Genomic DNA, 27,999 nt, shown 5'->3' on the forward strand with positions numbered 1-27,999 from the left:
ATGTTTCAGATCTACGAGCAGCCAACATGATATCTCAAGTAAATGATTCGAATAGCAACATATTTCAAGTCAAAAGGTTATGGGTGCTCCATTACCGCACGCATAGAACCCCAGGTTGATTTGGAGTCACCCCTAGCAAACTCAATTCCATCAAAAATCTCCTGCAATAATGGAAAATAATGTTCAAACAAACTAAAAATTATATTTATTTCAAAAAACCAGGAAATGGAAAATGTGTACCATAGTAATTAATCCATATGTTAAGTTATTTACTTAATTGTAGCAAAAGAAAAATTTGGCAGAAAATATATGGATGCACCTTCTAGAAGATCAAAATAGGAATAGGTTCATCATCAATGGAAGATGGAAGACAAAATGAAAGAGCATGTTTTTAATATAAATAAGCATTGAATTCATGGTTCATCGTCCAATTTGACTTTCTGCCTACTCCATCCATCAATCTGCCTACGCTAGCGAATCCTCTACCGATGTTGAGTGTGTTAAGCTCCGTCGGATTCTCCTCTTCAATTTCCATATCCGTCGAAATGTTTAACTTCTACTTCCATAGATCAATGAAGTACAAACCAATGTGTTGTTGATTGTCATTTACATAGATAAACTTGTAAGATTTACTTAAAACCCTAAATCCTCATCCAACATAATAGCACTTGGATAATATTCAAAATCCTAGAATACATAAGAAGGCATTGAGACGAGAATGTCTTACCTTAGCGGAGCAGCGGGATCGAAGGGGATAGGGTTTGAGAGAGAGTCGGAACCCTAAAAATTGGAAATTTAAAATGATGGACAAAATTAGGCGCTTTATATAGTATGAAAGACGCATATTACATAATGCGTGTATATGTAATATGCGTCTTTCAATGTACGCATATTACATATTACGCGTAAGTGTAATTCGCGTAAGTGTAATACGCGTAAGTGTAATTCGCGTAAGTGTAATACGCGTAAGTGTAATTCGCGTAAGTGTATTACGCGTAAGTGTAATTCGAGTAAGTGCAATTACAAGGGTAAAATGGACATTTCACAGGGCAAAAAGGCTCATTTTGCAAACATTAGCAGACGCGGACCTTTTTTGGAATTAAGCCACTTATGAGGGCCATTTCATCAAATTTCCCTATAAGATCATTATATTTTTCACGTCACTTAATTGTTTTTTATTTTTCTTATTTTTTATTTTGGAATAGGAAGGAAATGACTATTTAGTGTAGTGATAAGACGGGTTTTTAGTGTAGTGATAAGACGGGTTTGTAGTGCTTCTTATGTTAGGGTTTTTTTGTTTTAAAATCACTTTATCAGATTTTAAGTTAGTTCATGTTTGATTCATTCCTTTAACTTTTGACTAAATAAAAATGAGGGTCTATACCAGGAAAACCCCAAAAAATTACTTACCAGGAAAACCCCAAAAAATACTTATCAAACTAAGGATTGTTTGAAAGAAAGCATAGCTTCTAATTAATAATATTTCACTCATATCTAATTTGTGTTTATAACATAATGTTTCGTTTTAAATTATAATAAATTAAAAATACAAAATAATAAACAAAATCACCAAAATAAAATATACACATATATTTGTTTTAACACCTTAAAATAGTTTATACTCTTTCTACTATTTTTTAAATATAGTGAATATAGTTAGTAAAGTGATCAACACTACTATTTATTGCTACTATTTATTACTACTATTTATTAACAAGTTAATTATTCTTATGAAGTAACAAAATAATATTAAGTGAATTAATATCTAAAATAATTAGTAAAAGAAAAATTAAAAAAACTAAATGAGTTAACTCTTTTAAATGTACATAAGAAGAAGTCCTTACTGAGATCACGAATCACTAATCGTCTCAAGTCCTTTTCCTCCTCTCGGATTTTCACTATTGTTAATTGTGATTTTATACAAAAAAAAAAAAAAAAAAAATTAACATTAATCTCATTGCATATATCATTTCTCTTAATATTTAATAAAACATATTTAATACACAATTAACATACATTATTTTAATATGTTATTTAATTTCTGTTATAACAAATAAATCAAATTATCCCCATTTTAATAGTCAAATATTTATCTTATTTCAGATCAATTTAAATGCAACAATTCCTTACATTTACTCCAAGATGTAAGTGGTAACACGAAGCTCCATTTCAAGGGGAAAAAAATAGTAAAAAAAACATTCTTTTATTTTGTTCATGTCAAATAAAATATTTAAAAGTATAACATCTAATCTTTAATTTAAAATAAATTACTTTAATAAACAATTCTATAAAAAAAATCTTATTATATAGTTATAATTTTTTTTCATGTGACACCTGATTCATTATTTTAATTTTGAATTAAGATATTTTTTTTCATTTCCTTCCCTTTTATAATTTTATTACATGAAGTTCTCTTTTCATAATACTAGTTTAAAGTTTTATAAATACTTGCTGTATAATTATTGTTATCACAATAATGAATAGAAGAAAAATAAAAATAAAAATATTTTATATATTTTTATTTAATTAAACATGTCATAAATATAAACTATTTTCACACTCTTAAATCTTAATAGTCTTACTCCCATAATACATTAATTATTATTTTATTTAAATTGGATAAAGTCTTAAATTTATACCTTTCTTTTTTTTAATCAAAGTTTATTATTTATAAAAAAAATAATAAAAATAAAACCTGAAATTTTGTATTTTTATTATAATATTAAAAAATAAAATTTTAATTAATTATATTAACTTTTGTGAGAAATTTTAACTTGTTTGTTTGGATATTAAAAGAAGGTGACGTGGTTGAAAAGTGGGTAACATGATTCATAGAGAATTTATATAAAAAATATAATAGAAAAAACAAAAAACAACTCGGTCATAAAGTCTGTCTCAATAATATTTTAGATGAACAAAGAGTAAAAAAAATAGATAAAATCACAATAAATTTAAAAATCACCAAATCTATTAATAATAAAAATTCAACAAAACAAAGTTACATATTACTCCTCTTACAAATAATATTATATTTATCGTATTTACATAACTAGACAAATTTACAGTATTCACGTTAGCTTAGAAAAATGACTACTAAAATAAACCATATTATAAAGACTAATGAAAAATAAATAAAAATTGCACTTCTTATCGTCTTATATTATGTTTTAATGATTTAGGGGACATTCAGAAAATAGAATTTTTCATTCGAGCTTCTCGCTAGCCCTAGAAAATAGAAAAATTAAGCAATATATTAGGGATGTAAATTAAAATAGAGAACAAATTACTAAATTAAATAACATGTATATATTTATGCATTTTCTTTGAATAATACTATTTAGGTTAAGAAAATTCCAAAGTAACCATAATACAATTACCAAAATAAATGTTCATTCATTCAAAATAGTATAAAATCAAAGTATGTACCTACATAATCAAAAACAAACAAAACATTAAAGAAGAAAACCATGAGAGTCTATAACATTTCAAACATCAAATTCAAGATCCAATTTCGGAAAACCACCCCTCCATTTCATGCGAGGTATCGATACAGCTTCCGATCAACCTTATCCCTTTCAAGAAACTCCCTCTCAATCAAACTCTCGATCCTTTTCTTAATCACCACAGGATTCGGCAAGAAACGCGACTGCAGCTGTTTCGTGACCTCGGCAATAATATTATTATGATCAAGCACCCTTCTCGACTTCATAATCCTCACGATCGCAGCTTCGATCTGCGGTTTCCTATCTTCCTCCACTCTCTGCCGAGTCTCCTGTTTCTCCGGTTCAGATTCCTTCTGAGCAACCACTGTTCCAATCTTCACCTTATATAGTTTACTCGTAAACTTATCGTTAAAAAGAAACGAATCTTCTTCACCCACTTCCTTACTCATCGGCTCCTTCCTCAGCACGTTCTTCCCCTTCACGCACGCTAACGACTGTAGAGAACGTTTTAGATCGGGGGCGGGTATTTCTGTCGCCTGCTCGATTTCTTTATAGGTTAACCGATCAGCGTTGTTGAATAGCATTAGGATGCACATTTGGTAAGTCGACACGTTTAGTTCGTGTTTCTTGTCTTTACCGAATGTTAGTTTTAGATCGGCCGTGCCCATGTTCGTTTGCCATGTCAATCTTCTGCCCGTGTGGGTCCCCAGGTAAAATGTACGAAACTTTTCACATATTCCTAGGATTTCGGATGGGAGATTGCATGTGACGGTTGTTTGTGTGGGCCATGATCCGGTTGTGAGGACTTGAACTGTTAGCGATGGGTAATCCGAAAGTTCCCCACCAATGATATCGTGGAAGCTTTGCATTGTATCTTGAGAGGTTTTCATATCGGTGAACATACCTTCTAGTTTCGAGGTGAATTGGTAACCGCATTCCGTTTTAAGCTTGACGATTAAGCTTCTTTCAGCATCGTCGGAAAAGGTTTTACCAGAGAGAAGTCGTTTAGCTAAATGTTGCTTGTAGTACTTTTCGAATACGTCTTTTTCCTGGAGGTAACGGAAAAGCATCATCACTTTGTCGAGGATTGTCTCAATTTCATCCTCGCTTACGCCTTTAAGACCTTTCCGAAGCTTATCGTCGACGAACAACGATATGAACTCGGGGGAGCGTGGGTTTAGATTAACAAAATACTCGAACGACGAATTTAGAGCGTTTTGGAACGTCTTGTCATTGTTGAACGCTAAGTGGATGATGTTATCGTGTTTATCTTTAGCGTCGAGTAGCCTTTGAACAAAATCAACTGGATCCTTTAACTTTTCTGGATCGGTAACGAGTTGCTTACCCGTTTCTCTAATGTGAGACGTCATTACATCTCTTATAAATGGAAGCCCATTCGACACCCTTTTGAACAAACAATACATTCGTTTGAGATCGTCGTATTTATCGTTGACGATCATGTTAACCAACCCAGAGTTCTCCATGTGTACAAGCCTGTTCATCTGATTCTCAATCATTTCCTTCTCGACAACATTGCAAATCTTGGCTTCGGTTTTCGAATCAAGATAATGGGAGACTCTTTCGATCTCTTCGTTTAATCGTGTCTCAGCTTTCTTAAGAAAATCTCCACAATCACAGCACTCAATATACTTTTGAGACTCAACCCAATAAAACGAAGCCGAGTCTGCGAGAAATGTTTTCTCAAAATCTTCCTGGTAAACAGTTGAGCCCAAATCGAGTAACATCTTTATTATGTTGCGTAATAAACCCCTTTCTATGACTTCCCCTGTTCTTTCTCTCTGCACTAGTTCGAGAAGAGTGCCCTGTAGCCTAGGCTGGATGTTGGGTGAATGGATGACATTTATCCTCCATAAGTTCAAACCCAACTCATAAACAGGGGTTTTATGAGTACTGGGGATGAAAGTTCTGTCCATGTACATGAGTATGTCTCTGATCATCTGTAATGCCTTGTTTTGGTCAGCCCATTTCCTGTTTAGCTCCTCTAGAAATACATCACCCTGAGCAACCTCGATTGATTTCGCTATTTCATTCAGATGTGACGTCATCGTGGTCACAAGCCCAGAGTATAGTTTCTCTCCAAATTTGTGAAGAATCATATTATAAGCATTCCTGCATCAAAAATTTACAGTTTAAACACCCATGAGATCTATATGATAAAAGCAACAAAAGCTACATGGTCACTGGTTAATTCATTTGGAAACAAAAACAACCAATAAATTTTTTAATCTGTCTGTAACTAAGTTTAGTTTCCAAACATTATATCATCCAGATGGGTTTCTAGATCCAAATATTTTGTACCAAGGTGTTTCCAAATGGGGATTGTTACTAAATAAGCCTTGCATTTCTAGCCAGTTTTGACTTCTTATGTTGAGGATAAGTTGTAATATGGAGTTAAATGATGGAAGACAGCTCGGTTTGCTTCCTGGACTTTTAAAAAATCGGTCAAATTACCTATTGTCGTCATTTATTGGTTAACTCCGTTAAGGTTTTAAATAATCTCTACACAATTATTGAAACTCCTTAATCTAAATTATTGGTTAATATGGTATTCTCTTTATAAAGTGCAGAGCCAGAACTTAACCAAGAAATGACTACATATAACTTGAGTCATGTTTAAAAGCTTATGAAACAAAACGAGTATGACACAAGTATAAAATGCATAACGACCTTTTGATGCATGTTTAGGAAGCAAATTGAGCTTCATTCATTAGACGATTGTAGCACACAACTAGAAATGATCAAAATTGATTCAAGCTTTTATGCAATAAGTTTCATTCAACAGTATAAGTATCAATGAGAAACATATTGGATGAGATAACTAGAAGATAATTGTAATGGATGAATGAAATCAAGGAGCCCTATTCAAATGAAATAAGCTTCCACTTATTTAAGAAAATAAGACCATCTTTCCTGGTCCATTAAATGTGTTCTTCATTGGTTTAATTTTGCTAATCTATCAAGTAAACAAATGTTTGAGCGCACTGTATTGTTATTAATCAAAATAGAAAGTTGGAAATTGTTCCATGTAAATCCATGAAATATGAACATTGTCATAATCAGCCCTGCTCGGACAAAAGAAAAGGAAAAAGAAGACAGATAATGTGATAGATTATTTTCCTGAGATGAGAAATTGGAGAAAAGCCGATGAGAAAATAGGTGGGAGATGATGAACATTGAACATAGAGAATTCCTTAATAATCTGATGATATATGTATGATTATTTACACAATGATAATCCTATATAATCTCCTAATTTCAATCTAGCTATTATCTTATTTAACAAATTACAATTATATACTTACAAAAAAACATAATGATTTAATCTTTTGGCAACGTGTCATATTCAGATTGACCATACTATGCCCTTATATTTATCTCATTTGAGTGCTCCCAATTTAAGAAAAATAACTCATCATCAGTGTTCAAGAACTTTTGATAGTAGTGTTTAACTCGGATTGTTGTCTGATTTCCTCCTTTCTAAAAGCACGGGGAATTTAGCTCTTATAATGATTGTTTTTCTAGAGTGAAAAGGATATGAATAAATAGGAGAAGATGAGACCATTAGAGAACTTTTCAATGATCTGATAATATATATACTAATAGGTAGTGTAATTCTAATGGAACTCTAATCCTATCTAATCTGCTCATTCTAATCTAACCAATACCCTAACAAATTATAATAGTCTACTTAAATAAAGATAATTTGCTCTAATCTTTCGGCGACTTGCATTCTTCAGATGGCCCTTTTATGTCCACATACCTATTTCATATCATAATGATGCAACACTATGTAAGTAAATTACACTCAAACTCCTTAAATCATGGACAAGGATCTTTAGTTTACTCTTATGGAAGAAAGAGTTTCATTTCTTTTTGATCATTGGATCTCATCCTAAGGATGGCATCTAATCTCCAACATGAGATGAAGTTGGAGCAATTAGATCTCATAAAACAACTTCAATTAAGTTAGTAGCATGAACGTGGATGACACATGTTTATGAGAGGCTCAGTATGCACCATCAGTGTTGTTGTAATCCCATTTACCTTTTATGCTATTTAATGTTGACGGCAATCATTACCTGAATAACAAGACAAATAGTATACCATATAATGTGTTGTCGTACTAAACCCTATACATTGTTCCCTGTACAGAACAAAAGTGCCTTTCTCTATAACACAAATAACTGGTGGTTACACCACCTTGAATGTCTCTTGCCTTTCATGATCTAATTTGGCAGTTTCTTTCTAAAGTCAATGCCAGGCCTTTAATTTGGTTCACTTGCATTGCTATAGTAAGTATATTCTACCACATTTAGTGCAGAAGGTTGAGGAATAGGGGATAAATGGATATTGACTCACAGATGGAGGTTGTGCTGACTCGTATGATTTCCTGCAATCAGGTGCAAAGAGAAACAAACAAAAAAGGCACCAGTCTACAGGACATTAAGTTGTATTCTAATTCATTGAATTAATGTGCCACAGAGAATATTAGTGCTACTGATCACAATTATGAATAAGGATGCAAAGGTTAATTTTCAAACCAATTGAGATGGAGACACTCAGTTCACATAGTCAGGTAAATGATGTCGTTTATATCATTTCCTGAGTACCCTTGAATCTCTATAAGTGTGTGGGAGGACCTCCACCATATCATGAATTGAATGCAACAAATTCCTTTCTTTCCTTTTAATTTGTTCATTACTTGCAAGGCTCAATCTCTAGATTTCTTCCAATTCAAATTTCAAAGAGAAATGGAGCCTTAACCAGATTGATTTAGATATCTACCTATTCAATTATCTCCAAAGAATGTCTAATTACATAAGAAAAAAGAATCGAAATCTAGTAACGGTGAATCAGAATCAGAATCAGTTTAGCCACCAACGAACAACGAAGCTCTCAGCAAATACATCCACTTTCCGGCATGAGAACTTGTTAAAGTCTGAGAGAGGTAGAGAGGAAACAAACCTGTAAAGCTCCTCGAAACTAAGACCACTGGCGTTGTGATTGTAAATTTCGTTAATGGCATGCTCCAATATCTTCCAGGTTTTCTCTGCATATTTGGGATCAACCACCACCCGATGTTTAAAGGCTTCTATCTTGAAATTCTTCCTCTTCGGAGCACTCATCCTCAGTTGGATTGCGAATCAAAGCAGCTCCAATAAGCAGACGATGTAGGGTGGGAAAGTGAGGATTACGCACGGCGATAGATTAGGGTTTCGGATTGACGAAATGGAGTTGTTGGTGGTGGTGGATGATAATATAGCAAGCAAATTGCTTCGATTAATTTTGCTAAAGCATCAATCAAATCAAATGTTCAAATTGAAGAAGAAAACCCTCGAAAACGGATTTCTCGATGCTTTGTCCAAATTTTCTCCACTTTCGCTTTTTCTCTTATTAAATAAAACTAAGGATTCATCTAATAAGATATATAACTCTCCTCATGCTCAGCTCATACAATATTTTGTTCATTTTTTTAAAAATTTTATTTTGAAGACAGACAATAAATTTAGAAATAAATCACATAACTTTTTTTTAATGATAATAAAGAATTAAATTTATTTTGTTTAATTAAATTATATAGCATATTAATAGAAATTACTAATAACTTATTATATAAAATATTATTGGCTTGAATCTTCAAATTTGACTTTTAATTGAAATTTTATACCATATTTTTAAACTTCAAAATTTGGATTCATATAGTTAAAGTCATAAAAACGATATTTTGGATTAATAGTTTCAAATTTGGTTAACTTATTATTTACGTTATATTTATAAATAAATAAACAATATATCTATATTATTAATTTAACTACTGAATTTTGATTATCAATTCTATTAATCCTAGTAAATTTTATTAATATAATAGTAAAACTTGGTATACAAAACAAAATATTATAATTTTTATTAAAAAAAATATTTTGAATAATTTGTGAGACTTTCATTAAAATATCTTAAATTTGTGTGTAATTAAATTATCATTCTAAATTCAAATATATATAAATATATATAATATTATTTTATATGAGTGATAAAGATTGGGAAATTGAGAAAGTAATGATAAAAAAAAAAATTGAGGAGAAAGAAGAGATAATTTTTTAATTTTTGTAGTCAATGAGATAAACTATATTTCAATACAAATTTAATAATTCATTTCCCAATTTTAATCTAAAATGTTGAGAAGGCCCGCCACCATCATATAAACATTTTTTAGGAAAATTGTCTCAAAGTTTATTTAAATACTCATCTTGATTTACCAATTTTTTTTCTAGTTTGTTTTGTTCTTGAATTTTTAGGAAACTCAAATTACTTATATTTTTCAGTTAACTTTGTTAAAATATTAAACTATATATACAAAATTGTTGGAGCTCCTTAATCACAATAATTGATTGATATGTTATTTTATTTCTAGATGCTTAAGCCTAACAAGGTTCGTCAACAAATAAGGGTATTCAAACTAGTTGATACACATGGACGAATCTAGGAACTCGGGTGGCCTGAAACTCACCCCGAAAAAAAATAAATTTTATGGTTAAAATATGAAATTACCTCTTAATTTTAAAAAAAAAAATCAATAGAATTCACTATTTTATTTATTAAATTATTAAAAAAAAATGGTAAAACTTACCTTTATTTACCCGTTTTATCCAAAATTTTCTCGTTTTTTACTTTAGCTCACCCTAAAATTTTGTACCCACACCTCACCACCGAATCCTGGATCCGTCCCTGTTATGCATATGCATAATGGAGAATTGATTGGGTTTTTATGTAAATGATATTTCATAAAGGTTGACTTTTAATGACGATAAAACAAAAATAAAATAAAAGATTATATAAAAAAAAGTATGAAATTATTTTTTGAATATTGTTAGCATTTTTTTAAGTCTTTTCGGTAGGTAATTTCAAGTTTTAATGATGAAAAATGAATCCATATTCTAAAATTTGATGTTGTCTTCATTGAAGAAAAAGCAATGACAATATTTGTTTAGTAGGTTGTATCAATAAAAGTTCATTCATAATAAATAGATTAATAAAATATATGGGCAGCGAAAGTAATGTTACGAATTCGACGTGACTTGCCACATAAGAAGAGAGAATTTTTTTTTAATTAATTTAGTATAGTTTCAATTCTAAAACCCGTAATAATCCTCAAAATATTTCTCTCTCTCAAATCTCTTCGGCAAAAATCTTCTCTCAAAACCTTAGATCATGGTATGTTTTTTTTATCTAGTTATACAAAACTTTTATTTTTTTATTTTAATGATAACGTACTTAATGTTCAGGAAACCAGCAAAGACAACATTGCAGTAGATACAGTATTGAACAAATCGTGCGTTGAGAGCGAAAGGTACCGATTTCTTTGTTAGCAACCTATCGAGAAGTTGATGCTGTAATTGAATCTGATGTTTGGGGAGATTTTTGGTTGGAGCTAGTGAATGTGTATATTCGGGAGAAAATGTGCATAAATATCCCGAAATGTGATAGTTTAGGAGATTTCGAGACATTTCAGGAAGATTCTGTTCCGAAAATCTACATCTCTATTCCGAAAATGTACATTTTGGGATAATTCTGGGAAGATTCTATCTTGAAACTTTATAATTTTGTCCCAAAAATATAATATTATTCCCCAAAAATGTACATTTCGGGACATTTCAAGATAATTTTGTCCTGAAACATTACAATTATGTCCCAAAATTTGACATTTGTGTCCCGAAAAGGATAATTAATTCCCGAAACTTTACAATAATATCCCAAATATTGACATTTGTGTCCTAAAAATATACTTTTCGAGAATTCTATCCTAAAACTTAACAATTCTGTCCAAAAAATTGACATTTTAAGATTGTCCCAAAAATTTACATTTTTGTCCCAAAATGTACAATTATGTTCCGAAAATGACCAATTTGGAATCACCTTTCGTAGTAAAATTCTCAATGTTGGAATGACATTTTCCTCCGAAGAAAAAGTTCGTGATTTTTACATATCATATGCCCACTCAATTGGATTTTGCGTCAACAAGTTAGGGACCAAAAATGTAGGTGATAAGAAGAAATACTTCAACATTGGTTGTGCCAAGAATTGTATGAATGAATCGAGGGCCAAAACAAAGTTTCAACGTAGACCTACAACTAAGATAAACTGTAAAGCTAAGATTAATGTAGTTGTTCGGAATGAAGGGGAATATGTTATAATAAGTGTATGTCTTGAGCACAACCATCCATTAAGCCTTAAGAAGATACGACATACTATATCCTACAAAGTAATAGACGGAATTGCAAAGAGGAGATTGTATACAAACGATGAAGTTGGAATAACTGTGGCCAAAACGTATCACTCACTTGTAGTGGAAGCTGAAGGTATGATGACATGTCTTTTGATGAGAGAACATGTAGAAATTACATTACAGAAGCACGATAGTTTAGGTTAGGGAGTGGGGATGCTGAAACACTCACTAATTATTTTTTAAGAATGCGAACCAGGAACTCTAACTTTTTTCTACTTGATTGATTTATACGAGGAATCCCGAATTAAAAATGGGTTTTGGGCAGATGAAAGGTGCATGACTGCCTATGAGTATTTCTATGATGTTATCACTTTCGATACAACCTATTTGACAAATCGCTATGACATGCTCTTTGCTCTATTTATCGAGGTCAATCATCATGGTCAATCCATTTTACTTGGATATGGCTTATTGTCAAGTGAAGATTCATAGTCTTTCACTTGGTTGTTCACAACTTGGTTGGAATGTATGCTTGATCGACCTCTAAATGTCATCTTCATAGACCAATGTCGATCCATGGTTGTAACCCCCAAAACAATCTTTCTACCCCCGAGGTCCCATAGCTTAGCACACGACGCGACGAGGCAGACACGTGGAAATATGGGAGGGAAATATCATATCGCAAGGTGGCTCGAGGTTCGATTCGTTTCAACCTCGGTTTGCGTGTCATACATCTTTTAAAATGAAACATTTAGTTTTTAAAAGATTTTGAAAATATCTGGAACGATAAGAAATTAATTATGTAAAAATAATTAATCCCTTGTTCAAATTTAAATAATTTGAGAGGCTAAATAACAATTTAAGTAGAACCCGATTTAAATTAATCAAACATAACTAACTTATAAGATTATTTATTTAAAAATCAAAGTCGTCAAGTGATTTTATAAAAATAAATAAAATGATACGTGTATAAACGTATTTATACAAGATTTTTTGAAAAAGGGTGGTTCGTGGTCTATTTACGCTCGGGAAATGACTTTCGCGCTATGTCCTCTACGCCCGCCTAATGACGGTTTTCAAGAATTCTTCTAAAATAAACAAAGTATGGCTTTTATAAATCTATTTGTAACACTTATTACTTTTAATTAGTAATCTAATGGTCCTAAATAAGGAGGGGTTTGAATAACTGTACAAAATTATTTAAAAGTGGTGTGTTTCTGTTGCGTTGGTATTTAGATTTAACAAAACCTGAAAATATCATTAGAGAATGTTAAAATTTAAAAATAAATTACAAACAGGGCCTTACCCAAAACATTGACTTAGGAAACATCCCAAAAATATAAAATATATAATTTTCTGACCTTTATTTTAAGATGGGTTCAGGTTCTAAAATTACAAAAATAACTTTGAATTTTGAAAAGTGGAACCAAACAGGCCTTAGAGGTCTGGGTTCGGGTTGGCCTATTTAGGCTCGGTCGGGCTCGATCAATACCAGGGTGGTTCGGACCATGGTTTGGGTCGTATGGGTCAAAAGACTAGAGAGCTCAGTCCCAAACTCAGGTTGGTCGATCCTAGACCTAGGAGGCTCGGTCCCATGTCAAGTCTTCCGGTCCAGGTGTTGTCTTAGGGTTATGCAGCTATCGGTCCTAAGTCTAAGGTTAAGGTTAGTTTTTTTGGTCCTAGATCTAGGAAACTCGGTCCTAATCATCGATCCTAGGTCTAGGAGGCTCGGTCCTATGTTAGAAAAATTGGTCCTAAGCTAAGTGGAGGACTCGGTCTTAAGTTTAAAAAAACTCGGTCGGTCTCCACAGTTCTAGGTTAAAACCATCAGTCGCGGGGCTGGGTCCTTCCTCAAGAACATCGGTCTTGGTCCTCAGTCGGAGCTAAAGAAAACCGGTCCCAGGTCAGAAAATTCGGTCATGGGATTATCGGTTCTAAGTCAATTTTCTTGGTCAGATTTCTCGGTTGCTAGTTAAGTCTCTCGGTCGTCGACGATCTTATCCCTAAATTTATCCTCAATCGTGGTAGCCTTATCTAGATAGAATAAGGCTGGAGGATAAGGGCGTCTTTCTGGCGGGAATAAGAGGATCACGTGGACGAAATTCAAGAGATTTGATCGTTTGTGGAGGAATATGGAGCTTTTGGAAGAATCGTCAGGGCGATGATCTTGAATCTAGTGAGGTCACGATTCCAGCGAAGAAGACGGGTTGGACGACGTTGTTTGGCGTGACGGAACGCGGGGTTCCGTTGGGTCTGTTAGCGGTCAGCTCATTTGACTAACAGGGTTAGTCTGTCCCGTTAGTTGATCGGGTGTGGCAGGCGTGCGCTTGATCCGTTTTAGCGGGTTGCATGAGAGCGTCTAGGCTGTTGGATAAAGCCTGAGCGCTCATCTGATGGTCCAAAATACTGCTGCAAAGATTAAAAATAATTTCGGCTACACTAGATTACCATATTTTATTTTTATTAAAAAGGTTATTAAAAATTGATTTTAATTTCTTTTTTTTACATTTTTTCTTCACAAAAAAATTAACAAAAATAATTTTTAGAATCATAATAAAAATTATGATCATATTCTATTTTTGTTTTTGGGTATTTTGAGAACTTTGGGGTATTTTATTTAATTGCTTTAAGTCTTGAATTAAACATAATTCATGATTAAATCACATTTAAATATTTTTAACATCTTCTTTGGTCTAATTTGGGTAAAAGAAATACAATATTTTATCCTCAAATTATTTTTGGAATTTTGAACGATTTTCCTAATTATGATTTAATCATAATAATTAACCCTTAATTAGGTTTTAATTTCTTCTTTGAGTTATTTTAAATATAAAAATTCAAAATAATATTTTAATATTATTAAAAGTAATAATATTATTTGAAAATTAAGGTATTTTCATGCTTACAATGACAATTGCAATTGAGAAGGTATTTCCTAAAGCTCATCATCATTTTTATTTGTAGCATATCATGAAGAAACTTCCTACAAAATTTTGAAGCCATGTTGAATACAAACTAATACAAAAAATGTTGAAAAACATTGTATACAACTCCATTACTATTGAACAATGCGAAGACGGTTGGATGAGACTATTAGATGATTGTCAGTTTGAAGATAATGACTAATTACATTCTTTATTTTTGGGAAGACCTAAATGGATACATGTTTATGTGAAATGACAGTTTTGGGCAGGGATGTCCACATCTTAACGGAGTGAAATTTTGAACGACTTCTTTGATGACTATGTGCAATCCAAAATATCCCTGAAATAATTCGTTGAGCAATATGATAGGGCTCTATTGAAGAATATTGAGAAAAAAAAGAAATTGAATTTTCAATCGATTAATTTTATTATACCAATTGTGAGTGATTATGCCTTTGAAATGAAATTCCAAAGCTTCTACACTCAACATATATTTAGGTTGGTCCAAAAACAATTTAGGAGGTGTTGTTCTATGATATCTTAGTATTGAAAGAGGAAATGGCAAATTTAATATTTCAAGTTAAGGAACACATTTTGGGTGTTAATGGAGAACATTTAAGAAAATTTCTTACAAAGTGCACTATACCGAACTAGACTACAATATTAAATGTTAATGTTAAATGTTTGAATTCAGAGATATTTTGTGTAGGCATATCATGGTTGTGTTGAAAAAAATGAGGATGAATGAGGTATCAATGTATTATATCATGGACCGGTGGCGTAAAGATATTAAGCTTGGGTATCAAACTATCACCAACATTTACAATTTAGATATGTTTGTGGAAGAAAAAAATGTTACAATAGTCTAACCCCATTTATGTAGGAGGTTCAACACCTTGAAGCAAAATCTAAAGAAAATTGTTCTTTTGTTATCAACGACATAAAAGCTATTAAGGAACATAATCATGGAGACAAAAGCATAAAAGCATCTCCAAACAAAGGCATAGAAGCATCTGAACAAAAGAAATCAACATGACATAACTACAAGAAGCATTTTATTTTTATGGAGAGAAAACGTCCCAAAAACAATGACATAGAAGCATCTCCAAAAAAAAGGCACACCAGCATCTCAATAATGGCAAGCATTTTATGTCTATGGAGAGAAAACTCCTAAAAGATCCATTTTCGGGGGGAAAAACGTCCCGAAAATATACATTTCAGGAACAAATCATCCCGGAAGATTCATGTTTGGGAGAGAAAACGTCCCTAAAGACTCGTTATCGGGAGAGGAAACGTCTAAAAATATCCATTTTCGGGAGAGAAAACGTCCCGAAAATGTACATTTTAGGAACAAATCGTCCTGAAAGATTCATGTTTGGGAGGAAAACGTCCTGAAATACTCATTTTCGGGAGAGAAAATGTCCCGAAATATACATTTTTGTGAGAGATAACATTCGGAAATGTATATTTTGTGAATAAATCGTCCCGAAAGATCCATTTTTGGGAGAAAATCTCCCAAAAATAAATTTTTCAATAACCAAACGTCCTGAAAATGAAACTTTCGGGAGAGAAAACGTCCCAAAAGATTCATGTTTGGGAGAGAAAACATCATGAAAGACTCATTTTTATGAGAGAAAATGTCCCAAAATATCCATTTTCGGGAGAGATAACGTCCTGGAAATGTATATTTTGGGAACAAATCGTTCCGAAATATCTATTTTCGGGAGAAAATCTCCCAATAATGGATCTTTCTCTCCCGAAAATGAATCTTTCGAGAACAAAACGTCCTGAAAATGAAACTTTCGGGAGAGAAAACGTCCCGAAAGATTTATTTTCAGGATATTTTTCTCTCGAAAGTAAAATTTTCGGGAAAAAATCATTCGAAAAGTAAAAACAGATTTAGTGGTTCGCCCAAACAAAAACATATTTTCAGCAGCTCCAACCAAAAATCTTCCTAATTGCTAAACCCTAACATCAAACATGCATGCAATTAATATATCGGGATCAAAATATCAAACAATCATACAATATATCGGGATCGCAAAATCCTAATCAAGAAATGCTAATCGCAACCCTACCCTAATCGAAAAACGATAAACCCTAACATCAAATAAGCATAAAATGTATCGGAATATTTTACCTTTTGGATGTAGGAATAATCTTTTCCTGAAACGAAGACGAAGAGACATAGGTTTAGTGACGAGGAGAAACGAAAACGAAGCAGACGGAAGTGACTTACCATTTCGAACTTTTAATCTGAAGAAGAAGGAACAAGACGAAAACGCTGAATTGATGTTGTCGGAATCGCTAACTGAAGAAGACGAAGACGCCGAATAAAAAAAAAAGAGGTTTTGCCGAAGAGAAAACTGAAAAGACGCCGAAGAGAGAAATGAAGAGAAGAGAGTGAAAGAATGGATAATATATATATATATATATATATATATATATATATATATAATTTATTTTTAAAAATAGGCAAAGTCACCTCAAATTCGTTGTCTTATTTTCTTATCCTTCATTGCGTAGGTTAGGTTAGTTGCCTTCTATAATAGTGAAAAAAATTAAATAATTTTATTGATACAAATTCATTCATAATAAATAGAGTAATAAAAAATATGTCTTAGATAAGATCATATAAGAGCGCTAATTTAAATAGTCGTTTTTTATAATAAAATAAATAAATGTATGTTTTTATTATTAATTTACTCTCTAAGTTGCCACAAAGATTTTATTTTTGAATAAGAGTAAATTGTATGTTTAAATATCATAAATAATCCTGTATTTGGATCTTTATTTGGAGGCTTGTGCTAGAGCACTTTTTGAGTTGGATCAAAAACACTAATTGTGTTGATTCTATAGATTTCAATTTAGAATAAATATGTTTATTTATTAATTAATACATATTAAAATAACTATGCATATTGTTTTTATATATTAATAAATAAATCTATGTATTATAAATATGTTTTAAGATTAAAAACTAATTTTAAAATATGTTAATAAAAATATTTATTCTGAACCCAGACTCATTCAAACAATCCCAAAAAATAAGTCCATAACATTTAAAACCCATTAATTATTAAAATTTTAATAAATATTTTCTTTCTGCTAATAATTGTTTTCCTTAAGAGATGTAAAATAATTTAAAATTTCTGTTTTGTTTATTTATTTTTCTAACATGGGAGGTTAGATTCTAATTAGAGTCTCATTTTAGTGAAAATTTTAAAGGCATGATAATATAGAATCTCACCACATGTCACAAAAAAATCATTATTTTTCTCTATTTTTATTTGTTATTTATTTTTCTCTCCTAAGAGTTACTTTTCTATATAACAGTCTATTTTTTTTAGCTTAACCGTAATATACTTTCGATAGGTATTTTTTTCTTTAATAACGCTTTGATACAATATTAGAGATAAAGATACTACATAATTTTTCTGGTTAGGTTCAATAATATTTAACAAATTTTGAATAATATATTAAAAGATGATAAATAAATTATTTTTGCCTACTTATTATTAGTTAATAAAAATTCAAAAATAATTATCATAAGTGCAAAATATTTTGACCTAATTAAGGAGACATGACGGGGATTTAGACTGATAAATGAAGAACATATATCAAAGGTCACTCGCAATTGACACATTTATATATAGATTATACTCCAATTTTCATATTTTTTATAATGTATATGTTTTAGGATAGATATTAAGAGGCCAGATCTTAAAGATCACACCCTTCACAAGATTTAACTAATGTGTTAATAGTATTATGATATTTTTATAGAGTAATAATAAAGAACGAAAATTTGGTTTCATGAATTGTGTCGAAAATAATATGAAAACACATTGGACTTAAATATAATAAAGTGGAAAATTACATTTTCAAGTCTAATCACGTATTGTTACATTATTCCCGATATCATTCCTGTCATTAAATTTTTATTTCTATCCTTACTCATTTGTATAATAATTTAGTAGTATAATATTTATGGTTAATATTAATCTTTTTTATTTAATATATAATATTTATATTTTGAAGTTAGGATAAACTAAGTATAAAACACATATATGTTATAACTAATCATTATTAAATGATTTTAAAGGTTTTATACTTTTCACTAATTTCTTTTGTTATTTTTTTTTCTCACTTTCTTAAATAATTTCACACTATCATTATAATATTTAATTATAATATTTAATGAAAAAAACTTTAAAAAGTAAGAAAAATCCTCATAAGAAAAATAGATGATATTTTATAATTTCATCCAATAATCTTCTTACTTTTATATCCTATTAAATAAAAAAAATAAATATTATCCTAATAAACTAAAAATAATATTATATCTTCACTCCCTTTTTAGAGAAAAAATATATATCATAATACATTCTATTAATTGACTCACATATTGTTTTGTTACATTATAAATTATAATGAGGTATTATGAGATATAAATTATATAAGTTATTATTTTTTAGTTGGGAGTAAAATATATATATATATATATATATATATATATATATATATATATAAATTATATATGTTTTATTATTTTGTGTTTGTTTGGTTATTATTAATTAGATGGAATTTTATAAAAAAAATAATATATAATTATTTTATAAATATATTTTTAAAATAAATAATATTACTATATAGTTTACATTATTTTATATATAATTTTTTTATAATTTAATTTATATAATTATATAAATAAAATTTATTTATATATTAATTAATGTTTAATTTTGAAATTTATTCATTATTATAAATATTTGTATAAAATAAAATATTTGAAATTAAAATGTTATAATTATAAATTAGTTTTAGAAATAAATTATATAGATATAAGTTGTATTAATAAATAATAATAAAAATAAAAATATATGTAATTTATATAATTAATTATAAATATTATTTATTAATAATGAAATACAATTTTATTTTATAAATTAATTTTATATATGACTATTATTTTTAATTAACATTATTATTATTTTTAAATAATTATTATATTTAATTATATAAAAAAATTATCGCATTAACAAATTTTATAATTAAGATAATATAATTTTTTTTATAGAGATAAAAAGTATATAAATTAAAAAATCAAATAAAAAAGTAACAGTGTATTTATTATTATTATTATTATTATTTAAATTTGAAAATTAAACACTTTTAAATTTAAAATAATATCTGGATATAATTTATTATTATTACTTTATATTAAAATATAATAAAAAAATTAAATTTTTAATAATTTTATAAAATTAAGAGTTAAATAAGAATATTATGTTTTATAATTGTTTATGCATTCTTGTAATTAGTGTGGGTAGATATAATATTATATTCCTTATAAGGTAGGTTATACCTAATTAATATTGTATATATAAATATCAATCAACCAAACCATCTTTCTAATTTATTGTACATATAATTATACTTTATATAGAGGATAGTACACCTTACCAAAATGTAAGCCTGAAAACATAAAACAAGCACGCTTATCTTGACGTGATTTACATTATCTATTAATTATCACATGTTGTTTTTGTAAAATAATCATAAATTAATTAGCAAAATTTTCTACAATTCAATTCAGACAGGTTTAACTTGTATTTATACATATATTGTTAGTAACTCTTAACAAATCATAATGTATTAATAAAGTGTACTCTTAATTTATCTCGAAAATAACTGTGATGAAAAATATTCAATTATGCAAATTTTGATTTTTAAAAGTGATCATTCAGTTTTCTATCTAAAAATAAATAAATAAATTGTTTTGATTAGTTGTTTATTGACATTCGAGAAAACCAGCATCATATTCCAATTCTATCACGCATTTAAATTTTGTCACAACAATATGTTCCTATTATATGCCTAGGAATAGTTAGGATTTCAAATCGAAATAAAAATGAAAAAAAAAAAGTAGTTGTAAAAGCAATAAATGAAGCGGATGAAATTATATGTTATTTTCAAATAAAGAAATGTCAGGATTTTATTTGTGATGTCAGTTTTATTTTAGTTTTGTAATTTGTAAATTAATTGTTTGAATAAAAGAAGGGCTAAAAAAACAAATGGATCTAGGGGAAATTTGATTGAATAACCCTCATAGGAGGGTTATTTCCACTTTTAACATGTCATTAATAATTTTATCATTTTTGACCTTTTGCCAAGTTTTACCCTTTATTAAAAAAAAAAAAAAAAAAATTGGTTTTCCCCTTTCTTCTTCCCTTCTTTCGTTCTCCTTCCCTCTCACTCTTTTCAACTCTCCCCCTCCTCCGTCTTCGACCGATCCAGCCTCCCTCTCCCCGACGACGAAAAGCTCCCGAAACATCAACGACGATCCAAACCCATGTAACCCTTCCTCTCCCCCGACCTCCGACGAGCCCCTGACGAAAAGCAGAACGACTATCCATTGAAGGTAAGTTTAAGGTTTTATCTTATATTCCATGCATGCTGAAATGGAAGAATGGTTTAGGTTTAGGTTTAGATTTATTGGTTATTGCAGGTTGTCGAAGGCGAATGTGCATCTGTCGCCTGCGAATGCGCATCTGTCGCCTGCGACAGATGCGCATCTGTCGCAGACGAATACGCAACTGTCGCCTGCGACAGATGCGCATCTGTCGCCTGCGAATGCGCATCTGTCGCAGACGAATGCGCATCTGTCGCCTGCGACAGATGCGCATTCGCAGGCGACAGATGCATTTTTTGCCAGATGCATTTTTCGCCTGCGACCTTTTGTTTACTTGGTTGTTTGTACAAACAATGTTAGTTTGCTTTCTGACATTGTGATTTACTTATCAGATAATTCAGCACAAGTGGGAATGACCCTTTATGTAGTATGTTGATATTGAAGGTCTTGGGTTGGATGACTACTATGAGTTAAAATACTTGTGCTGAGTTAATGGGTGGTCTGTTTTTCAGGTTTTCGGTACAAGAAGGACTCTGTAATGGAGGTGACTGAAAAAGAGTTCAATAACTGCAATTCAACAAGACCCATTTCGTTTTCTAACAATGGTCATACAAAAATTGAGTTTGAACGTTCTGGGTTGTTTTATTTCATTAGTGGCGCTTCTGGTCATTGCCAACTTGGACAAAAGATGGTAGTGAAAGTTATGTCACCGGACGAAGATGGAAATAACCGGTCTTCTTCTTCTATGTTGTCCGGTGCTTATGGAGGAATGATGGCTATGATTCATCTTGCTCTGTTTTGTTACTTTAATTAAATTTTTAGTGGTTTGATTAAGGTTAATTTATGTTTTTAATTATTTCGTATTTATGGTATAAACAAATTGTTTCTAGCTACTTTGTTCTTGTTTTTTTAACCCATTTATCAACTTTTTAAGAAACCCTTCTTTGGAAACCTACAACATATATCAAATCACTACTAATGGTATGAACAATGCTTATAAACAGTGATAATCTTTTCATTAATCCAGGAGCAATAGAAACATTTGCTCATTAAATTATTAAATTTCAAGTATTTTGATTATGATTAATGAATGAACCATTAGATTATAAGAAATCATCTCTATTAATTAATAATTAATGATATGAACAAATTGTTTCTAACTAGCCTAATTAGAATAGAGATCTATCGATCGATCTAACCAATGATTTATCCATGCATGGAGAATCCATATTAAAGAAAGAATTAATTAATTATAAGATAAAAAGAGTTCTTAAAAAAAAAAAAAAAAAACTAGAGCCGGGCAAGCACAAGCGTTTTAATTAATACACATGCATATTGATTGATCCATTGTTATCTCTCTTTTATGAGCCATCGGCCATGATGATCATCATCATCCATAAAGACACCATCATCATCATCTATCTTATAATCATGGTGATCTTGATCTCAAAAACAGCAAAACCTAGTTTTCTTCTCCTGCAAATGAATAAATGAATTAAGGGTGTGAATCCCATGAATTTTATAAAGGTATGATCTTTAGACATACACCGCTGAAGGGTACTGATAATTTGATGTGGATTGAGGAGGGGCGGTGGCGCCGGAAGTACCGCTGGTTTTCTTTTCATCTCTAGCTTTGGCAAATATAACGGTGAAACCATCTGCAGAAAATGGATTGTTTAGCCTAGTATTTTTCAGTCACCTATTGTGATTTACTTGTGCTGAGTTATCTGATAAGTAAATCACAATGTCAGAAAGCAAACTAACATTGTTTGTACAAACAACCAAGTAAACAAAAGGTCGTAGGCGAAAAATGCATCTGGCGAAAAATGCATCTGTCGCCTGCGAATGCGCATTTGTCGCAGGCGACAGATGCGCATTCGCAGGCGACAGATGCGCATTCGCAGGCGACAGATGCGCATTCGCAGGCGACAGATGCGCATTCGCCTTCGACAACCTGCAACAGCCAATAAATCTAAACCTAAACCTAAACCTAAACAATAAACACTAAACCATTCTTCCATTTCAGCATGCATGGAATATAAGATAAAACCCTAAACTTACCTTCAATGGATAGTCGTTCTGCTTTTCGTCAAGGGCTCGTCGGAGGTCGGGGGAGAGGAAGGGTTACATGGATTTGGATCGCCGTTGATGTTTCGGGAGCTTTTCGTCGTCGGGGAGAGGGAGGCTGGATCGGTCGAAGACGGAGGAGGGGGAGAGTTGAAAAGAGAGAGAGTTGAAAAGAGTGAGAGGGAAGGAGAACGAAAGAAGGGAAGAAGAAAGGGGAAAATCAATTTTTTTTTTTTTTTAATAAAGGGTAAAACTGAGGCAAAAGGTCAAAAATGATAAAATTATTAATGACATGTTAAAAGTGGAAATAACCCTCTTATTAGGGTTATTCCATCAAATTTCCCGGATCTAGCAGCTTATGGAAGAACTGGCCAGCAATTGACGAGTTAACTGGTTGGTATAACTTATTTAAATATTATTATTATTATTTAAAATATTAAAATATTTTTTATTTTAAATTATTATTTTTTATTTTATTATTATATATTAATACATTTTAAGTTTATTTTATAAAAAATAATCACATCTCTTTCAAATCATTAATGTTAGGATCTAGGTCGCCGCTGGGGAACCGGGGGTTGGACCGGTTAGCGGTTCACACTCGAAGGATGGTGGTTAATCTGGTTAGAGATTAACACCGGGGTTTCAATACTACACAACCTGTCACAAGCCCTTGAACTAGGTTCAAGCGCGGAAGAGGTTTGCTTTCAGGTTGAAGCAGCACACTTGTTTGATAGACAAGGCCGGTTTCAGATGATGGAGATTTGGAAATGGTGGGTCGGTTTCGGTAATCTGGATATTCGGTATGGTTAGTATAGAGTCGGTTTGGAGCGGTGTGGTTAAGTTAGTCGGTTAGATAATGAAGCCGTCAGAAAGTAAATGACAAGACAGATTTTATGGATGTTCGGAGATAAAACTCCTACGTCACCCCATCCTCTCGAAACCGCGAGAAGGATATTCACTAAGGAATACAAGTACAAGCCGATCGAGACTTATTTCCTGCTCGATAACACTCTTACAATTTACACCGAAATTGTAAAACACACTTTAACTTTCAACACTTAGGCTTTATAAAACAGCACACTCTTATCACTTGTAGTAAATGCTCTTAGCGCTTGTTATCTCAATAATGTGTCTCTTAAAATCTCAATATCACACTGTTGTCTCTTAATGTCTTACATTTACTCTTCTGCAACTGCCTCCTTTTATAGGTGAAATATGCCAACGGTCATATTTCACTTCCTTGAATCTGATTGGCTGAGCAGAGGTGCAGTGATTCAGTGTTTCAGAGGTTCAGTCCTGCGGTCGCTTCCTCAGACCTGGTATTCTGTCTCAGACCTGCCGGTCTGTTCTTCCGGTTTGTAAGACAAACCTGCCGGGTTTGTCTTTTACTTGATGTAGGCACTGTCTGTTGGACAGTTGTCTGTACTTGGAAGATTTCCTTTCTGGCTTATCCCGAAGTAGAAGGATCCGGTAGTACTGTTTTCTGCAGCCTACAGTCTTTCCTCAGACTTGCATGGATATGGAAGTATTCAGTCTGTTCCTTTGGTATCATTCTCAACAGATACCCAAATTGTCTTCTTGTACTGGTCGGCCGCTTGACTTAGCCGAAAGGCTTTTGGTATGAGTAATGTAACCGGACTTCTTCCGGTTGTTTCTCTGCCTTTTGGATGATCGGCTATTTGATGATTCGGTTTTAAGCTTTGGCCGATCCTTTCTTTGTGCGGTCACGTTCCAAGTATTCTTGATCGGTTTGGTAGCTTGACCGGTTGGTTTTCTTTAGCTGGTTCCGGTTCGGTTCCTTGTTCCTGCATTGAAAGTTTATTTTAAGTTAGGTTTAGTTGAACCAGTCTTATTTTATCTAACAATTAACCATAATTATTATCTAAATAATTCGATTATTTGAATAACTCTAGTTCGAACTAGACCAAAATGAGTTATTATAATTTATTATTTGACTTGACGACTTAAATACCATAAAAGGTGATACTTTTATAACTCCAAAATTTTGGAACACTAAAATTCAAGCCTTACCAAGTTAAATTGGGATCTGAGAATATGCTTAATTATCGGGCTTGAAATTTGAACGTTTTTATCCTATGAGGCTTGAACTATGATTGGAATAAGGGTGTCAAAAATTAACTCAACACATCAATCCGACACGAGTTGACACGAAAAATATTTAGTTTGGGTTGGAGGTTTTCAAGTTCGGGTCAAGTCGGGTTAGACCCAAAATTTGATATGAAAAAAATAAATTGGGTTAGGTTTGAGTCAACCCGGGTTGAGAGTGAAATAGTCCACCCCGAAACCCGAAACCAAAGGATATTAACTAATCGTAGAAAATACTAAGGTGAATTGGTCCAGTTAAATGATTTGACTCAAATATTATGAGTTTATTCATAAACGTGCACGATAGAGATGGATCAAATGATTCTAAAAAGTATACAACAATGGGAAAGTGGAGATTGAACTTGAATTTTTTTAAACAATTGTAGACTTTAAATTTGAATAGTTAAACTTATGAACATAATGATCATATTTAGGTCAGTTTTGTTTTTTTTAAATTAAATATTATTATTATGTATTTTAAATTTTATATTTAATGATTTTGTTAAATAATAAAAAATTAATTTTAATCGTAAAAAGTCATTTCAGGTTGGTCGGGTTTGTCTGAGTTCGAGTTTGTTATTTTCGGTTTAATTCAGATTTGAATCGAATTTTAATTAAAATTTTGTTAATGCACCTACGTCAACCCAACTCAAACTCAACCGACAATATAGATTGGAGTTACATAGAACTCCAATCTTCTTTTGGTCATTTGTATATTTTTATTAAACGGACGTCAGGTTAATTTTATACAGTAATTGGACATATCTAAATTGGTATACAGTAATTGGGCATATCTAAATTGCTATTATTTCAATTGCTATACATTAACTCATGAGTTGAGTTTTTATGAGCCACTCTTTTAATCATGCTAACGATTTTGAAAGGTACAAAATAATTTAGTATTTATTATAGGATATCATAGTTGGTTGAAAAGTTTTATTTTTATATAAAATCTTTGACACGGTGAAATTAACTTAAATTCTTTGTAAATAAAATCAATTTTGCACATGAATAGGGACTATTATTATTGAGATGGATAAGTGATCTTTCTTATCATGTTCACCCTAATATATTTAGGAGATTTATACTTTACTATCATCTTCCAAATTGCCAGTTCCAATTGAGACACTTATTGTTTATTTTATATTGAAATATATATATATATATATATATATATATATATATCTTTATGTTAAAAATTATATTAATTATGTTTTATTTTTTATGATATAGATAGTTTAACTATATTAAAAAAATATATTATTATGATAAAACCGAAAATAATATGGGCCATGGACTATGATATATGTATAATAGTATATATCTTTTGAGGGATTTGCCTTTGATTTTAAATTGCCAAGTTGGACTGGGCCTCTGGGTCTAATTTCTTCAAATGTTCAAAAATAATCAAGGCATGGGCTTTTCATATTGACCATCTAAAAATAATAATGTTTAAATAAATTAATATAATAATTATTTATAAAATTTAAATTAAATCGCTAGAAAATAATTGCTCAAAGTATCGATTGTTAATTTTGAAACGATAAGTTTTTACTTGAAATAAATTCTTAAACTAAGAGTGTAAATAATTTTAATAGAATTTTTTTAACTATAATTTTTATGTTCAAATTCTCCACTATACAAGACATTTTTTTATATGACTAGATCATTTTATGTTGTGCACATCATTACATCAACACCTATATAAATTATAAAATAAAATCTAGTTTTTAAATATAATGTAACTTAAGTGATTAGGTTATCTTTTCTTTTTTTAATGAGAAACAAGGCTTATATATCTACCATTTGACATTATAAAAAAGAAAGAAGAAACTTATTAATTAAACATTATCATTAGTTCTACATTATTTTTTTTTCTCTAACATTTGTCCAAGGTTTGTGTGACTTGTTTATATGAATAATATTAATTCATGGAGGAAGAGTAAGTGTTTTAATTTGTAACAAACAAAAATTACATTTCATAAATTACCACACATGTATACATTTTATCATTATCTTAGTTATAATAAACAAGCATAGATCAATATATATTTTTGTTTATTGAAAATGATTGTAAGACATGTTTATGAATTAAAGTAGACCCCATTAAAGATGTATAAATATTCCTATTGTCAAAATATTTAATGAATTTATTGGGACAATTATAAAATCATGAGTAGAGTCACTTGTCAAGCTCATAACCACCGCCAGACAACAAAAAAGTTTTAGGGTTGAAAGGTTCATTATTAATCACGATATATTAATCCAAGACCCTTTTCCAGCTCGGATTTCCTTTCATGATTAACAATATATATATATATATTTTTTAAAGTGACAGATTAGAGAGGGCCATATAAGTTCTTCTGGTTTTGGTTGTAACCATTACAAGTTATCCCCTCTATTTGGAATTTTTATTTTATCATTTTTTTGGTTGTATCTATCTTGTTTTATATCTTTTTAGTTGATCAACATATATTAATGTGAAAATATTAGTTTCTGGAGTAAGAAATAATACAAACCAATCAAGATTTCTCATAAGTTTTTATTTTTTAGTTAAAACATTCTTAAGAGTTTGTTTGATGTAGGTTATGCAATGGGTTTTAGTGAGTTTTTATAAATAAAAATAGTTTTTAAGAAAATTAATTGATTGATACTTTTGTATTTAAAATTTTAATTTTATAAAAAAATAGGAAAGATATTTTAATTAAAGAATGAAGTGATTTGATTGTTAAAATAAATATATTATGCAATAAGTTAGATTTTGAATTAAAATTTCAAAAAAAATCGCATTTAACG

The 27,999-nt window shown here is 30.7% G+C and overlaps 1 protein-coding gene across 1 annotated transcript; it reads right to left on the bottom strand.

The window, feature by feature from the left end:
- Nucleotides 1–3,373: 3,373 nt before the first annotated feature.
- On the bottom strand, nucleotides 3,374–8,857 carry LOC124918716 (cullin-3A-like). The gene is made up of 2 exons (XM_047458764.1): nucleotides 8,430–8,857; nucleotides 3,374–5,573 (listed from the first exon to the last, which is right to left on the bottom strand). The coding sequence occupies exons 1-2, from the start codon at nucleotides 8,588–8,590 to the stop codon at nucleotides 3,533–3,535; spliced, it is 2,202 nt and encodes a 733-aa protein (XP_047314720.1). The 5' UTR covers nucleotides 8,591–8,857; the 3' UTR covers nucleotides 3,374–3,532.
- Nucleotides 8,858–27,999: the final 19,142 nt, after the last annotated feature.

Source organism: Impatiens glandulifera, chromosome 1 (genome assembly GCF_907164915.1).
Source record: "Impatiens glandulifera chromosome 1, dImpGla2.1, whole genome shotgun sequence".
NCBI classification, from domain to species: Eukaryota; Viridiplantae; Streptophyta; class Magnoliopsida; order Ericales; family Balsaminaceae; genus Impatiens; species Impatiens glandulifera.